Here is a 16,462-nt window from a genome sequence, read left to right on the forward strand (position 1 = left end):
TGAATTTCTTACAGGTAGAAAATCAGGAATTGGGCTCCTTGAGACACAGGATTATACCCTTTGTATGAGCTGAAGAGGTGAATGGCCTGTCCCTGCAGCCAGCCCTGGGAGCACATGTGTGGTGTGAGTGGCTGGCTGTCCCACGGAGCATAGCATGGCATGCTGGACTTATCAGTTGCAACCAGCGGAGAGGCTTCGGACCAGCTCCCATGTGAGAATCCTCTTAGAGCTGGTCTGGCCTCAAAAGAGGAACGCTGAAAACCCTTGCGATACAAATGACTGAAGATGGGGCTTTAACTTTGGTATCCCCAGGTGGTTCCTGGACAAGGTAACTGCTGCAAGCTTGCTGGACCTGGTGCCCACTGATTCCTAGGGGACACTGCTGGCAGGGGTGTGGGTGCTGAGTCATGAATAGGGCTGAAAACTGATTATCTTCCTTCTGATAGTCACTGTCACAAAGGAGATTGAGGAATTAAGGGGCTATTAATGTGGAGTAAAGGTTCTCTTTTTCCTGCATAACGGAGGGGCTTACCCTCCTGTGGAAAAAAAAAAAACCCACATCGTGGGATAGAGAGAACGTGAGTTCCTTTCTGCTTTTTGCCCCTGGCTTGCACTCTCCCCCTTTATAAGCCTGCACCATCTGCAGGGACTTCCTGGAGTGACGCTGTGCTCGGGCTCCTGGCACACAGGCAGGGAGAGCAGGAGGGTTCAGGCACAAGCTTGTGCCTGCTGTTTGGGAGTCTCGGAGAGACTGGGAGCGGGAGGGAGGCAAAGAGCCAGAGGACTGAGGCCTGGGGTGGGGGAATAGCAGCCAGGGAAGAGGCAAAACCTATTTTGAGCTTTCCTTGCGTTTCCCTCTGCCTGCTGCTACTCGCTGCCTGCGATCACAAGCTGATAGGGATCTCCTGACTCTGAGGTGCCTGCGTGAGAGAGACCTGAAGATGCTCCACAAGCACAGCGAGGCTGAGCGAGCCACCTCCGAGTGGTGGCGGTGATGGAGGCCGTGAGCCATAAGGCAGTTCTTCTGGCAGGTGGCTGGCTCTGCAGGTGTCAGGGCAGGGAGAGCTGGGTACTGAGCCGGCAATCAATAATTCAAGGAGGTGGTCACATGCCCTTGCTGGCTGTCGCAGGATTCCTCTCTCCCCAGAGTCCGGTTACTTCCAGAGATCAAGTTCCAGCCTCTTGGCTGGTGAATTATTAAACTCCAGCAGTGCTCCATTCCCTTTGTACCACATCTGTGTCTTCCTGCTGTCCTACCTTGCCAGTGACGGGCTCTTTCCATCCAGCCGGCTGTGCAGAAGCAGAGTCCTCCAGGCCGGTATAGCACCTTGTGCTCTCCTTTGCTCCTTGCTTCTCCGTGGGAGAGGGAAAAGGCTCTGGAGATGGACCTGTCCTACAGATCCACCATCTCCATCTATAAGGTGAGTGCCGACACCAGGGACTGCTCCTGTCTGCCTAGGGGAGACGTGTGGGTGGGAGGAGAAGAGCTGTTTTCTGCCAAAGGCTCCCTTGAAGGGTGGGTGGACAGCCGAGGGCTGGATCCGTCCCCAGGCTGAACTGCAGCAGCGCTCTGGAGTGTGTTTGAGAGCAGACAGCTGGCAGGGGGGGAGGGTGGTGTGGGTCTTAAGGCAGATCTGGGAGAGAACTGGGCAACCAGGGGGGTTTGGACATGGAGCATGTTTATGAAGGGCGAGACATCTTGGTTGCTGGTGGGAAGCTGGAGCTCAGTCAGCTGTTTTCCCCTTTGCTGGAAAGAGCAGTCTGAACTCAGGAATGCTTCCCTGCGCACATCGGTGCGACACCAAGGCAGTGAGGGCTGGGAGAAGGGGGAATTGCTTATTCCAGCCTCTGGTCTTCCCTGCTATAGGCAATAAACATCTTGGATATGTACAGCAGGTACGTACCAGCAGAGAGGCTGGTCTGAAACAGTCCATCTTAGCAAGCTGCTGATTCTGGCAGTGCACCAAATCCTGGCCAGGAAAAAGTCGTGTTCATGCCTGGTTAATAAGCGGTGGCCCTCACCCCAACAGACTCAGGGGTGAGGGGAAAGGCTGCCCAGATCCGCTTGCAGTGACTCCCCTGTCTGCAGCAGGTGTGGGACCCTGGGAGAAAGGCATCTTTAGGTGACCACTTGGCTCTCCAGAGAGCTACCTTGTCCTCTGGCATTGCTCCTCTCCTGGCTGGCTGGAGAGGACCCAGGGCAGCCGAAGGTCCCAGCTACCTCTGATACAGGGAGCTGACTTTGTGCATGGCTGTGCATCACCATGGCCATCCAGCATCATGGCTGGGGGAGCACTCTGGGTCCCTGCTGCACTCAGCTGAACCACAGTGGGAGGGCATCGATCTGCTGAGGTCTCTGGGATGTGGGGAAGACCGGTGTTAACGTGCTTCTGCCTGGCCGTAGAGTATTCTGGAGCAGTTCAACCCCGCGCTGGAGAACCTGGTGTACCTGGGGAACAACTACCTGCGTGCCTTCCATGGTGAGTGGGGTCTCGCATGGCCCAGGCTCCAGATCGTGCTGCTGTGTCCATCCTGGGTGTCCACTGTGCGTCAGGAGGCACTGCTGTCACCCAGGGCAAAGCTGCTGGTCCCCTCCCTGGCATGTCCTCAGCTGCTCTTACTCACTTTTCTCCTGCTCCAGGACCTGCTGCTGTTATTAGGCGCGGATGGGGAGAGATGGGGTGCCCTTGCATATAGGCGATGTACCACGGAGTGGCTGTCCCGTGTGCTGCTTGCTGGGGCTGGCGATGGTGGGAAGGCAGGCCAGATCCTTACCTCCCCTCTCCTCTCCTCACAGCATTATCTAAAGCAGCTGAAGTGTATTTTAAGGCAATCGAGAAGATTGGGGAGCAAGCGCTGCAGAGCTCCACCTCACACATGCTGGGTAAGGCTCTCCTGCTCTCCATCTGTCCTGTGATGAGGCACAGTTATGTTTTTTTGGCCTTCCCCCTTAGCTAGTCTCTTTCCAGATATTGAGGGAAGGAAGACAGCTCCTCTAAATGGCGTTTCACAGCACCAGGCCCTGTCCAGCCAGGAAAAATCAAATTTACTGTGTATCCCTGAATATCCCCCAAGGGCCCGCCACTCTCCCCTGTATCTCTCTGAGATCAATGACTCAGCCCAGCTCCTGGGATGGACATCCAGTAATGGATCTCTCATGGAAACCAGTCCTTGCTGAGGCATCCTGCCCTGAGATCTGAAGTTTTCTTTGTGGAGGAACCATTTTACTCTTCCTTGCAGGTGTGAGGGAAAAGCCGGAGAGCATGGACTGACAACAGCTGATGGGGTGTTGTCCTCCTGAGCCTGCAGCCAGCTGAAAAGGCAGCTCAGAGCTGAGGGGCTTACACTCAGCAGCACAAATAATTCTGCAGCCTAATGACCGCTGCTGAAAATATGTTCAGGGAACTGCTCTGATACTTAACATTTTAGTAAAATGACTTCCAGCAGATATGTCCCTTCTGCAGACTCCTACCATCATCTGCATCACCCAGCTCACTCTTCTGCTCCCTGTCATCAGTCTCTTCCCTTCACGGTTTCATAATGCCAACACCGGTGAAGTGGGACCGCGCACAGCATCAGCAGCGGGTGCTGTAGCTACTTTGCTGTAGGACAGCCAGAACCATGCACCGTAGCTGGGGTGCCACTGGGGGTGGAAATGGGGCTCGTAGGGGCTGCGGCAGAGCAGAAACCCAGCACCCAGAGCCCATGGCAGAGCCAAGGCTGCCTGCTGGCATCTGGGGCTGTAGCAAAATGCTGGTCTGGCAGCTTTGTGGGCTGGAGCAAGCCCATGTTGGCAGTGCCTGGGGAGTGGTGGTGGAGCTGAGCCCTGAGGAGGAAGGCTACCAGTCTCTCTCAGGGTGCAGAGAGCACTGTGTTGCGATATCTGTTGGACTTTCACACCCATATATCATCAGCCCGAGTTGCACGCTGCTGGTCTGCCTCCTTGAGCACACAAGGAAGTGGCCGCAGGATTTCTTCCATCCTCTACTGTCTCTTCCCTGCAGGTGAAATTCTGATGCAGATGTCCAACACACAGAGACTCCTGAGCTCTGATTTGGAAGTTGTGGTGAGTGGTTTTCCCGAGGGCTGGTGCAGGTGGGGAAAAAAGGGACATCCTTAACAACAGCTTGCCAACATTTGCCCAATTTGCCCTATCTCCTGCCCTCTCACGTGCCTGCTGGCAGATGCCTGCCTCTCTGCTATCCCTGCTGTATGTGACAGAGGTCTGTTACAGAGCTGGCATGCCCACAGCCTGGCTGGTGTTCAATGTTTTGTGCCGTTGGTGGACTGTCACCACCTCTCCACAAGCACGGTGGCAGGTGTGCAGTAGATGGAGCGATGCCTGATGTGCCCATTTCTGGCTTCTGTATGGGGTGGTGGCAAGAGGGTCACCAGCTCTGCGGGTTTTATGAGCTGCCCCTCACCACAGTGCATGTAACAGCCCATATGGTGAAGGGACGAGGGTGATGGCTCCTTCGTCTCTTCCAGGCTCAGACATTCCACGTGGACCTGCTGCAGCACATGGAAAAGAACACCAAAATGGATGTGCAGTTCATCAGTGTGAGTGATGAACTCCTTTCTCCTCCTCAACCCTCCTTATTTCCCTCTCCCGTCCACCCAAGGGCTTTTGCTTGAGCACTTGAGGTGTTTCCTTGACTTTCCTCAGCAGGAGTTAGGGGGACTTATCTAATTCTCCCCTCTTGGACCAACCCCCCCAGTCTGGCTGATGATGGAGGGCTAAAGAGGGCAGGCGACTGTTCTTTGTGCAGCGGGACTTGCCAAATGCTTCAATGGGGCTGAGAGACTCAGCATCCCAAAAGCAGAGTTCCCAGCTTCTCCAAACCACAGCCTCTGCATGGGTATGGGTCCTGTGCCCTTGTGGCCCAGCTGGCCATGCTGGTGGGTAGTGTCACAGAGGGAGACAGAGACCTGGGGGCTTGCTCCCAGTGCTGGGGGAGCTGGGTGCCAGTTCTGGCTCCTGAGATCTTGAGGTTCATCAGCACTCTGGGGCCCTTCAAAATGAAGAGAAAGGTAAAGAAAGACTTTTTATAAGAGGTCCAGGTGAAGCCTGATTTCAAGGGGACTCAGATGTTCCGCCACCCATCGGAGCAGGACCCTTGCTGCATCACAGTGTGGCTGGGTCTCTGGTTCCTCATCGAGCCTGCTTTCTCCCTGGCAGGAGAGCCAGAAGCAGTATGAGCTGGAGTACCAGCGCAGAGCCACCAACCTGGATAAGTGCATGGCAGAGCTGTGGAGAATGGAGAGGGCCCGTGATAAAAATGTCCGGGAGATGAAGGTGAGCATGGATTGCAGGAAGGGGAGTTGGAAAAAGAACTGGATGATTTCTCCGGAGCCAGGGCTGATTTCTCAGCAACCTTGTCCTTCCTTAAAAGCCAAGGGGTTGACCCCAACATTCAAAAGGCAGCAGGCTTGTCTGGAAAGGAGGAAACTCCTTTTCTACAGGGTGCTTTCTGACCTGTGGCGCTCACTCCTGCCAAGCCCTTTCCTCATTTAGCAAGCCTCAGTGTGCAAGGTCTTATTCCCTGGCACTCTGCTCTAGCTCCTCTGTGCTGCTCCAGCATTGCAGGTGGACTGGGAAGCTGGTAGATGCGACGACCCATTTCAACCCTTCCCCTGCCATGTGTGAGCCCACTCTGCTGGATTTATGCTGATCCCTTCCTCCCTCTTTCCCCTGTGGCCCAGGAGAATGTGATGCGACTGCGCTCGGAGATGCAGGCGTTTGTCTCTGAGAGCCAGAGGGAGGCTGAGCTGGAGGAGAAACGCCGCTACCGCTTTCTGGCTGAAAAGCACCAGATGCTCTACAACACTCTGCTCCAGTTTTACAGCAGGGTACGGCCCTGGCGTGCTGGGGAGCAGAGCTGGGGGAGCAGGCAGCATGGCTGGAGGGAGAACATGCAAGCAGGAGGAAGCCAAGGCTGAGCTGCCCCTCGGGTGAAGGCAATGTCTGTGTGTGGACTGGGCAGGAAACTTTCTTTCATTTCTTGCTGCGGGGTCCAGGCTGACTGTACGAAGCTGGGAGAGCGTGCCTGGGGCTGAGGATGGTGCTGACACAGGGTTAGCTGGGTGTGTGAGTGATGGGAGAGGAAAGGTGTTTATAGCAGGGTCTTTGGGACCACAGGGTCTCTGCTGGAGGGTGCCGTCCTAGAAATTCACTCCCGCAGGGCTCTGTTTGGCCATTCCCACAAACCTAATTGTGGGAGGACCTGGTCCCTCATCTAATGCATGTAGGTAGCCCTCGGCTCCCTCTGTAGCTGCTCTGCCCTGTCTGTCACCCCGTCTTCTTCTCTCGCTCCCCAGGCTAGGGGCATGATCCAGACCAAGGCACCACAGTGGAAGGAGCAGCTGGAGGCCAGCCGCAACCCCTCAAACAGCCACTCGCAGGGGCTTCTCGCAGCCTCCCACAGCCAGGGGTATCCATCGGGCCGACTTACCCCCACCCATCTTGAGATGGTGAGGAGCCCACAGACAGCCTCTACTTTGTTTGGTGAAACACTGGCACAGGTTGCTCAGAGAGGTGGTGGCTGCCCCATCCTTGGAAACATTCAAGGTCAGGTTGGACGGGGCTCTGAGTAACCTGATCAAGTTGAAGACGTCCCTGCTTATTCCAGAGGGGGTTAGACTAGATGACCTTGAAAAGCCCCTTCCAACCCAAACTATTCTATGATTCTACGGTGGCGAGGCTGCAGCTGCCCCTTTTAGGCTGCAGGGCAAGGCCAGTCCTTGGCCGACCGTAGTATTTGCTGCCTTGTCCAGCTTCCATAGCCTTTCCTGGCCAAGATGAAGGGAAGCGTCTGTGTGGGTTACAATGGACCAACATGCTGGGTTTGGCTTTCTGAGAGGGACTAGATATCTCTCAGAGCATGTCCCGCTTAATGCAGCCCCTGTGGATATGCGTTCAGCCTCTTTTTCTTCCAACAGCCCCAGAGACCCCTTGGGGACTTTGCTTCCCCCATGACTGGGAATAGATCCAGCGTCTTCTCTCCAGAGCCTCCAGAAATGAGACTGTCTCCTCAACCAGAGCCCCCCAGGCGGTCACTGCGGAGGACACCATCAGCCAGTATGACCCAAGTCCGGGAGCAATGCTGTGGGGACACACAGGGGTTGGACTGCTCTGGGAACAGGGTTGGGTTTGGGGAGAGACCACCATTCTGTCAGGCCACTGGTCCTCAGCCACGTTCCTGGGCATGGTGGGAGGACAGTGCATATGGGAGCTGGGGAGGGCAAGGCTGAATGAAGCAGAGGATGAGCTCAACCTTCAGAGCAGGGTCCACCCAGGACAAGGCCAGGCTTGCTGGCTCTGTGAGGTGGGGAACCCACAGATATACAATTTTCAAGGCTCCTTGAACCATGTGGGCTGGTTCTTACTGGAGTTCCCTCTTTAGTATAGCACCTTCCTTCATGCTACCGGATTAAATATTAGCCTGCCCTTCAAAACGCAGCCACTTACCTCATGTCTCACCTGCTTTTCCTTCCTGAAAAATTTAATTTTAAAGCATTTAAAAAAAATTTGAAAAAGGGCAGGGGGAGAGAAAAATGACCCAAATACTCAGTTGCTTGAGCAGGGTCAGGAAGAGGGCCATCAGTGAGGGCACGCAGTGCCTATGCTCTAGACATTTGGCCAAAGAGGTCATAACGTAAAGCAAATGGTTTCATCTTGAGTTGATTTCCTCCTGCAAGATGGACATTTTACCGTGCTTTGCCCATGCTATGCCCTGCTCTCTCCCTGCAGAGAAAGGCCATCTACTCCTCTAGAGTAATTACTTGACTGGGGAAGCACCGGTCTCTTCGAGGCAGCGTGGGTCTTGCAGGAGGATGCCAGACTCCAGCCAAACCCCTCGGATGCCTCCCCGCAGGTTTGCTCCCTACCGGCCGTATCTCCCGTTCGGGTTCCTTCGGCGAGTCCGGCAGCGGCAGCGAAGGCAGGAGGAGGAGCGGCACGGCGAGAGTGCAGGCGATCGTGCCCCACACGACGGGTGTCAACCGGACCCTGCTACGGTTTGACCCCGGGGACGTCATCACGGTGCTGATGCCGGATGCGCAGAACGGGTGGCTGTACGGCAAGCTGGAGGGCTCGTCCACGTATGTGATTTTTGGGGCTGTAAATCGGCCTGACGCATGCTTGTTGGGTCTGGAGCTGGGAGGCTTAAGCCTGAAATTATGTCCCCGTTCCCCTCCTGGTGTGGTCTGGGCACTGCGTCTCACCCACCATCTGTGTGGGACATCGCCTTGTCCTCGGTCACGGCCCGTGCGTAGCACGGGGGCTCTCCAAGCCGAGGAGATGCGGTGGGGCAGGGCTAATGAGGATGAGCTGCCTGAGAGAGTTCCAGGGGCTTTGGGTGGGAAAGCCAGGGATGCAATGACCCCCTCCCGGCTTGCATGACTGACTGACCCCTGTCATGGGACCCAGCTCAGGGCCGTGAACTGCTGGAGTTACCTGAGAGGCCTGGCATTTCTCAGCTCACACCGCAACCGCCGCCGCAGCCTCCAGCACAGGCAGGGCATGGAAACTGCTGCACCCAGCGCTTACTGAATTACTCCCTGTGGCACTGCTGGCCAACACCTCCGTGCAAAGCCCGCCCTGTTCCCCATGGGATCCCTGCACCGCGCTCTGCAGGGAAGCTCATGCTCAGATGTGAGATGAGCAAGAGCACTGCCTTTCTTTGAGGGGGGGTTCTAGGGTGGAACTGCTTTTCCCTGAGGAGGAGGGATTTCCACAGCTTCCTTCTGTGCTGGCTTTGGCTTCCTTGTGATTGTGTTCAGTCGGAGCAGCTCTTCCTGGATTGCGCCAGTATTGCTCCCCGGGAGCATGGATTTTGCATGGCCTCTGAGATAAGCGAGTCCCGCTCCAAGCTCAAGGACTGCCTCGTGATAACCTCGTGCCCCACCTAGGGAAGGGTAAAAGATGTGCAGAAACCCTGCCAGGCGTGGTAGCGGCAGCAGCGGCTTGGTTGATGCGTGGGATGGGTGAAGATCAGGAGCACTGGGCGGCTGGATCTGAAGAGCCACAAACCATGGTTGCCTGGAGCTCATTTCTCTCTGCTTCTGTGCCCTAGATGCGGCTGGTTCCCTGAAGCTTATGTCAAGCCTCTGGAGGATGCGAGGGAGATGCAGGAGCCAGCCACCAGGTAACAGGAGAGCAACTGGCCAGGCAGGAGCTGGAGTGGCTCCTGGTAGGTCACTAACACCAGTGGGGTACCCGTTTGGGGTGTGCCCCGTGGAGAGCTGCAGTGCTCCCATGCTGGAGCATCTGCTGAGAACCTCGCTGTGCCCTGGAGATCACACAGGCTTACCCTAGATGGCTCCCCTAAAACAGGCAATGTCTTCTGAAAAGTGCTTGTGACTGGGCCGGTCCGAGCTATGTGTATTTTCTCCACAGACATCCCATAGATACGTGTTGTGACTAGCACCTATGCTGCTCCCTATTCCTTGATCTTTGACTCTCACCCCACTCTCTTCTCCCCTTGCTCAGGTCCTTCCCGCTGCGAAGCAGTCACAGTATGGATGACATCCTGGACCATCCCAGCACTCCCTCCTCTAGCAATTACTGGCCTGCCGCTGCCCAGCCCAGTTTGCTGAACCCACCTCCCCTCTCGGTGGGTGCCAGCGGTCACCAGAGTGGGGTGGCCACCCCCGTCAGTTCTGGCTCCAAGGTGAGTGTGGGAGAAGTGACTGGTGGGTGTGTATGGTGTGGGCCATGTCTGACTTTCATCCTCCAAGGCACATTTTTTCTGCATTGGCCTGTTGAGAAAGAAAAACACCTTCCAGATGTTGGTGTGTGACCTCCTCCCTTCCTCAGCTAAGGGGTCTTGTCAGCACTGGCCTTTTTCACCCAGTCTCTTTGTGTGCCACCATGTCCTGGTGGCCCCTGCCAGTCAGCCTTGTGTGTGCAGATCCTCAGTGCCTGCCTTTGCTCTCTCAAGGGACTGCTTTTCTGCCCCTGCCCTTCTCATTTCTCTCTCTTTTTGCTCACCAGGGACCCTTCAGTTCAGTCCTTTTCTCCATGACCTCCCAGCCTGATTTCTGGTGGCTCCAGGGCAGCACCTCTTTCTGCTAATAGTAGGACCATGGAGTGATCAGGCTGGGCTGGGAGTGGGTGACCAGCTAACAGAGATGCCATCCTCCTTCTCCCTTCAGAGAATGGAGAGGTGTTTCGTAGGGCTCCTCTTCTGAATTCAAGCAAGGGGTGGGTTAAAGTCACAGCTGGGGTAGAGGAAAAGCTGAGGGCACAGGCATTTTGGAGAGCCTTAGAACAAGTTGTGTCCAACCCGTGGCTTGTGGGTGGTGTACGGAGAAGGAAACCGTCCGCTTATCACTGCTTCCAGCTGTGGGGAATTGACTGGTGAGGGCAAAATTAAAGTTGAGGACAGTTAAAGGTGAGGACCTGGGAGAGGGTTAATGGTGCTGCCCATGGAGCGTTACTTGCTCAGTCTCATAGGAGGCTGGGAAACCTCATCTCTGGTCGCTGGTTTCAGGCCAGCGTGAGGTTGCAAGCAACTGGATGGCTCAAAGGATTGAAAAATGCAACATTTAATTACGCTTTTTTCCCTTCATGTCCTGCTCTGTGGTTTCAGGGAGCCTTAGGCTGCACAACACAGAGGGGAACAGGCTCTGCGGGTCATTGGTTTCCATCCTGTCCCAGGGCTAGAGTGTAGGGATAGACCTGGGATTGAGCAATGAAGGGTGTGGAGCATTTGGAGTACCATGGCAGAGCGACTGAGCCTCATTAGAAGTTTGGAAAGACTCAGCCTTGCTCTAAACTTATGCCCAAGACATCCTCCAGTTGAGCCAGGAGCAAATGGGTGTGTGTTTGACTTCCCAGCTGGAACACAGATAGCCACATGTGGCTTGCTTGTCTGCCACCAGCTACTGACATACTTTAGCAGGCCAGTTGTCACTGATCTTTCACTATCTACTGGCCAAGAATAAGGGCCACAGGGCCTAGGTCCATCTTCCCTCATCAGGTTGGTCCACATTTAAACAGTATGTGGTGTGGGGTAGGTAGCTACAGCTCTTGAGTTCCCCATGGATGCAGGAAGCATGTGAGGGTATTGACGATAAACTCTTTGCCAGGGTGTGTGGGCAACATGAGGGGGGCATCTCTGGCTGTGCTGGCAGGGTGAAATGTAGCTCAGACTGTCACTGTTTGCTGTGCTCTTCAGACACGACCCTTTGGGGATCTGAGGCATCTACTTTCTTCCCCAAGACAGAGGGAGGTGTCCTAGGGGAATAGGGAACCTGTGGTGTAGGGACAACCCCCACCACAGAAATCAGGGTGTTATCTGTAACGGTGAATTTGTGGGACTATGCAAAGTTTGAATGAATAAGGAGTCAGAGCCCCATTAATAGGACTTGGGCTCCTAACTCACTTAAGTGTTTTGTGAAATCTTCCTCTGTGTGTGTGGTGTTTCCTGCCCCGCTTTTGTCTCGCCATTCCCCCCCCCCAATCACTCACTGCTGCCTTTCTTTTCACTGCAGAAATCAGGAGTATTTGACCAGCCCCCCGAACTCTTCCCACGGTGAGTGATGCATGGGGCTGTGCTCTGGAATCATCAGACAAGGGGGCATTAATACAGTACTATTATTATTTAATCTTTTGGATTATCAAACATGGGAGGAACATGAGGTGTCTGGAGGAAAGCAATGCACAACCCACCTTCCAGGACAGGAGGCAGAGGTGGGCCATTCTGGCCTCTACTGACTGGGAAGGCTCTCTCCTACCGCTGGTAATAGCAGGCAGGACCTGAGCACCCTGAGCAGATGGCCAGACCTTCATGCTCCTTCCCTTCCACCCTGGAAGAGCCATACCAGCAGCTTGCAGCCTGAGAGTGGAGCTAAATGATTTGTGCAGCTCTGCCTGCTTGGAAAGGACTGAGGCATAAGGGATGTGGCTTTCAGCTTTGATGAGTCAGGTCTGTGGAGATGAGAATTGCCATAAATCCCTGCTTTCTTTCTCCCTGAAGCTGGGTTTTTGTCTCCATGTTTCTGGCATGGTGCTGTGGCCTCTTTCCACTCCCCGGCTCCTTGCTTGGAGGGTCAGGGGCCAGAAGTGTAGAGTGCTACCGCAAGGGACAGCCTTATCAGCCTTATGCTAGGGTCCCTTTGTCACCATATGGAAGAGGGAGGGTGAGAAACCCTGAGGAGAGCCCAAGGGGAACCACATGGGAGAAAATATACTCAGCAGAAACCATTACCACACTTCCCTCCTCAGCATGGAGGTGGCTGTCGGGCAGGACTAAATAACCTTTGCTTGGTCAGCAGGACACTTGTGTGGTCTTTGCAGATTTCCTGATGGCTGCCTGTTTCCTTTCCCCTTCCAGAGGTACCAACCCCTTTGCCACAGTCAAGCTGCGTCCCACAGTCACCAACGACCGCTCGGCACCCATCATCCGATGAAGCGGGGCTGTGGACGGCGGAGAACCTCAGCAGGGAAGGGGGAAGCATACTAGTGACGAGCTGCAACTCCCAACTGGGCAGTGACCTAGTGCTACCGCTCACAGAGTAACCTCTCTCTTCCCCTCCCTTCCCTCCAGGACATCGGGATCCCTCTCGCCTGCCTGTCTGGCATGCTTTAGCCAGCAGCAGACCCCTGCGGCTACTTTTGGATTGCCTCCCCCATTCCTTCCCCCGTCCCGTGTGATGTTACTGTGCTTTAGTGGGAGAACTCTGGCTTTACTGGTGCTGGTGGCCTGGGAGAGGGGATGCTGCTGGTCTGGGAGGCAGAGGGAACCGATGGGTAAGATCATCTGCAGCGTGGGGAAGTGCTAACAGGATGACGAAGGCGAAGCTTTGCTAGCCCTGTTGGGGGCAGAGAAGGACACTCGCCAAACAGTCCCTTTGCTACCAGAAAAGTTAACCCCAGATGGAGGAGGCCACAAGAAGGCTTCCAGCGATGTGGTCCAGCCAACGGGTTCTGCGGCGTGCAGCTCTATGCTCTCGGTCCCTTTGGCAACCGTGTCCGTTTGTAGCAGCATCTGCCCCTTCTTGCCCCCGGTGCAGCCCCTTCCCTTGCTGGGCAGCCCTGGGGCAAGGTAGGGGCAGGTGACAGTGCCCAGCGCCACTGCCCTGCTCCTTCGCCTAATTGTCCTGTGGAAAAGATTTGTTTGGGGTTTTTTTGTGTTTTTTTTTTTAAATAAAATGGAGAACGCCACTTCTGTAGCCGTCCCAGTGGCTGGGACGTCACCTCGGTCAGGGGACGCAGCGGGGAGGAGGCCGTGGGGTCCCCGCCAGCACTGAGGCCGTGACGGTTGCCCGTGGTCAGGGTGTTGAACGCCGCAGTGCTGTGGCTTTGGATGGGGCAACTGCCAGCCCAGGGGGCCAGGGTGGACATAGAGGGCACCAGAAAGACTGCATGACCCACCGCTGGCCCCCCCGACCCCCCATCCCCAGGCTGTCTTATCGCTGGATGGCAGCAAGCCCCCACTTATCAGCTGCCATGCATGGGCAGGCCCTTGCCCAGGAGGACAAGGCCTGGCAGCCATCTTCTCCTTGCCCACTGCTGGACCCTGTGCCCTGGGGACACCCCGGGCGTTGCTCGGTGTTGGGGGGGGGGAACTCTCCCCTGGGAGCTGTGGGGGTCCCAGCACCGGGGATGCCCTGGATGTGCTGGGGGAGCCCTCATGGGAGAGGCGGCGAGGGAGGGAGCGAGAGTGACAGCCAGGGCTTTAGCCGATTAGCCTTATTAATAGAAATTAAACCCTGGCTGTGAGCACTGCAAAGCCCCCGTGTTCCCCCCCCAGCTGCCAGGAGGCTGAGGGTCTTTGGGGGTTTACGGTCCGGGTCTTTCCCTCCCCAAATCTCCACCTGGGGTGAGCCCCAGTCCCCTCCCTGGAAGTAAAACGGGTTCCCCCACGTGCGGCTGGAGACTGGCTCATCCCCAGCACCTGCCGGACCCCCTTCCCCGTGGGAGCCACTGAGGGGGGTTGTTTGGGGGGGGTGAGTGGTTAGTGAGCTGCCAGGGGTGGGCTGGATCTGGCACTTCGAGCCATGGACGACAGCAATTCCTCGGCCAGTTCACCTTGTCTTCCTTGTCTGCTGGGCACGGGGCTCGCAAAACCACGCCAGCGTGTCTCCATCCTTCTGACCGGCGCCTGGGGAAGCAGCGGGGGGGCTTTGCAGGCAGCCCCTTCCCCCATTTTGCTCCTTACTGAAGCACGGGCCCCTGCCCTCATCCTCCACTGCCCCTCTCCCCGGCACCCTCCCTCCTGGCTGTGTCCATCACCGGCACCCCCATACCCTCACCCCGCTTTCTCCCACCTCACCCCCTCCAAATCTCCCCCGTTCTGCTGGGGCAACGGCGAGGAGCCCCATGGCAGCGGGATTACCGGGGGATTCGGGCCGTGGCAGGCAGCCACCTCCTCCCCATTGGCTGGAAAAGCCTCTTAAAAGTGGAGAAGTGCTTTCTGCCCGCTCAGCACCCGCCAGTCTCCACCGACCTGAAACCATAAGCGGCCGCTGACCCACATCTACGCTGGGAGCACCGTGGGGGTACTACCTGCACCTGCAGGAGGCAAGGGGGTCCCCTGCGCGGGGCGTCCCCCCCCGCTCCGATCAGCCGCAGGTGGCTTTGCCGGGCAGCGTCGAAGCCGAAGGAAAGCAGACTGAGAGGGGGATTAGCTCTCTTGTGAAGACGTAGTTTGCCCTGAAGGAAGGAGCGGGGCACAAGAGATCACTCGACGGACCCTGGATTCCTGCAGGCATCCCTCCGTGCCCGGCTGACGGCGTGCCCACCATGGAGCAAAGAGCCAGCAGGACCATCTAACCCGGTGTCCTCATCCGGAGCCGGGAAGTGCCAGACAGAGGGAGAAGGGAGTGCTGCCGACGGGTCCGCTCAGCCCGTGTTCGGGAGGTCGTCGCTTTGTCGCGCAGGTCAGTGGCGCGGAGGGATGTTTCCATCCTGGCACTGGCTGCCGAGGGGACAGCTCATCCCGCGCTCGGTTAATTCTCTAACAAATGCTTTCCCAGGGTGTTGTCTGCGAGCTGGGGAGGCTGGTGGCATGAATCGTGGCCCTGGCGTTTAATAAACAGACACCCCCCCCCGCCACCCCATCCGTATTTTGTGGAGGCACTAGGAGCCATCCTAGTAATTCTGCGGACCCTCCTGGATGCAGCTTGCCTGGCACAGTGGGGCTTTGCCGAGCATCATCCAGCACCGGCTGCTCTGTGCTCCGTGTGTGTCCAGGGACCGGCAGCCACAGCTGAACCTACTGTGGCCTTCGCCATCCCAGCCTGGGCTTGTGACTTCTGGTTGGCAACCCAAGCCTTCTCCTGGCACCTAGCTCTGCGGCAGTGCCTGCTCTGGCCCGCCTGCCTGTGATGCACGGGGAAGGGCAGGTGCCCATGTTGATGAGCTTTTAGATGCATGTGAACTTACACATGGTATTTTTACCTGTGAATAAAGCTCCTTAACTGAGGAGAAAATAATAGCAAGCTGCAGAGTGTGCAAAGGCAGGTGCAGGGTACACGGCGTGACCGCCGTGAGCAGAAGAGCTAGCAGATGTGCTGCGGTGTTAAGAACAAGGCAGCTCTGAACTGCCTGGCTCAGAGCTGGGATAAATCCCGAGCAGAGCTGTGCTATAGCGTATTGGCCTTGGAGGCATCTCCACAGGTGAGCTCCTCCGGTGCACCTCATCTTTTTCAGCCAACATCTAGCTGCAGGCAGGTAAAAGCCCTTTCATGCCTTGCTGGATGGTTCCGTAGCACCGAGCAAGTGGCTCCTGCAGAGGTACCCACTCAGCTCCAAACTCAGAGAGCACTGATGGATATTTGCCTAACGTGCTCTTCAAAATCAGGTGCTGTTGACTCCTCATTGACAGGCGATGCTACAGAAATCGCTAAAGAGCATGTCACAGGCAAACAAATATTTTCTTGCTAGGAAGCTGGGGGAAAAAAAAAGATGAATTGCAATGGTTTGATTGATTCATTTCATTTGTGGTGCAGGATGAAATCAAGAAAAGCAAAGCTGGGAGAGGGGCTTGGATAAAAGGGCTCAGGGTATTTTTGGTGGCAGTCACTCTTATTTGAAGTAGCTATGTGCAGCAGATGGTGCAGTAGCAGCACTGATTGAGAAATCGTTGTGCTTTTACAGCAGGTCACCTTTTGTACAGCTGTACCTAGCTTGTCAGTCGGGTGGAGCTGGGAGAGGAGCAGCAGGCAGGTAATGGCAGAAGCTGAGCAAGACCCTTCAGTCTGGCTTTCTGGGTGCCAAAGATCCAGATAACGCCAGAAACGGTGTGGGGGGGGGAGGTATGGGTGTCTGGAGAGTGTATAATTAATTTTTTTCTTCCTTGCAATGATTCTTTGCCTTGAAAACGTCTTTATAGCACCCTGTTCTCAGTTCGTGCCTCTGCCCCTTGCCACAGTCCCTGAGACCTGGGCTGGGGGGGAGAGACTGGAGTAGCCGTGGTTCAGCCTGAGAGCTGTTAGGATATGGCCATCCAGAAGC

The 16,462-nt window shown here is 56.0% G+C and overlaps 1 protein-coding gene across 2 annotated transcripts; it reads left to right on the top strand.

Annotated features, from left to right (window-relative positions):
• Positions 1–1,273: 1,273 nt before the first annotated feature.
• On the top strand, positions 1,274–12,444 carry BAIAP2L2 (BAI1-associated protein 2-like 2). 2 transcript variants are annotated; one of them, XM_010568196.1, is made up of 14 exons: positions 1,274–1,421; positions 2,405–2,480; positions 2,798–2,884; positions 4,005–4,066; positions 4,489–4,560; positions 5,180–5,296; positions 5,704–5,850; positions 6,319–6,471; positions 6,940–7,078; positions 7,875–8,100; positions 9,075–9,146; positions 9,491–9,671; positions 11,497–11,537; positions 12,339–12,444. In XM_010568196.1, the coding sequence occupies exons 1-14, from the start codon at positions 1,383–1,385 to the stop codon at positions 12,412–12,414; spliced, it is 1,488 nt and encodes a 495-aa protein (XP_010566498.1). In that variant the 5' UTR covers positions 1,274–1,382; the 3' UTR covers positions 12,415–12,444. The 2 variants fall into 2 exon arrangements, with proteins under 2 accessions (XP_010566498.1, XP_010566582.1); XM_010568280.1 differs by lacking the exons at positions 1,274–1,421; positions 2,405–2,480; positions 2,798–2,884; positions 4,005–4,066; positions 4,489–4,560 and adding an exon at positions 4,643–4,859.
• Positions 12,445–16,462: the final 4,018 nt, after the last annotated feature.

The sequence above is a fragment of the Haliaeetus leucocephalus genome, unplaced genomic scaffold (genome assembly GCF_000737465.1).
Source record: "Haliaeetus leucocephalus isolate CR32 unplaced genomic scaffold, Haliaeetus_leucocephalus-4.0 Scaffold0, whole genome shotgun sequence".
Taxonomy (NCBI): domain Eukaryota; kingdom Metazoa; phylum Chordata; class Aves; order Accipitriformes; family Accipitridae; genus Haliaeetus; species Haliaeetus leucocephalus.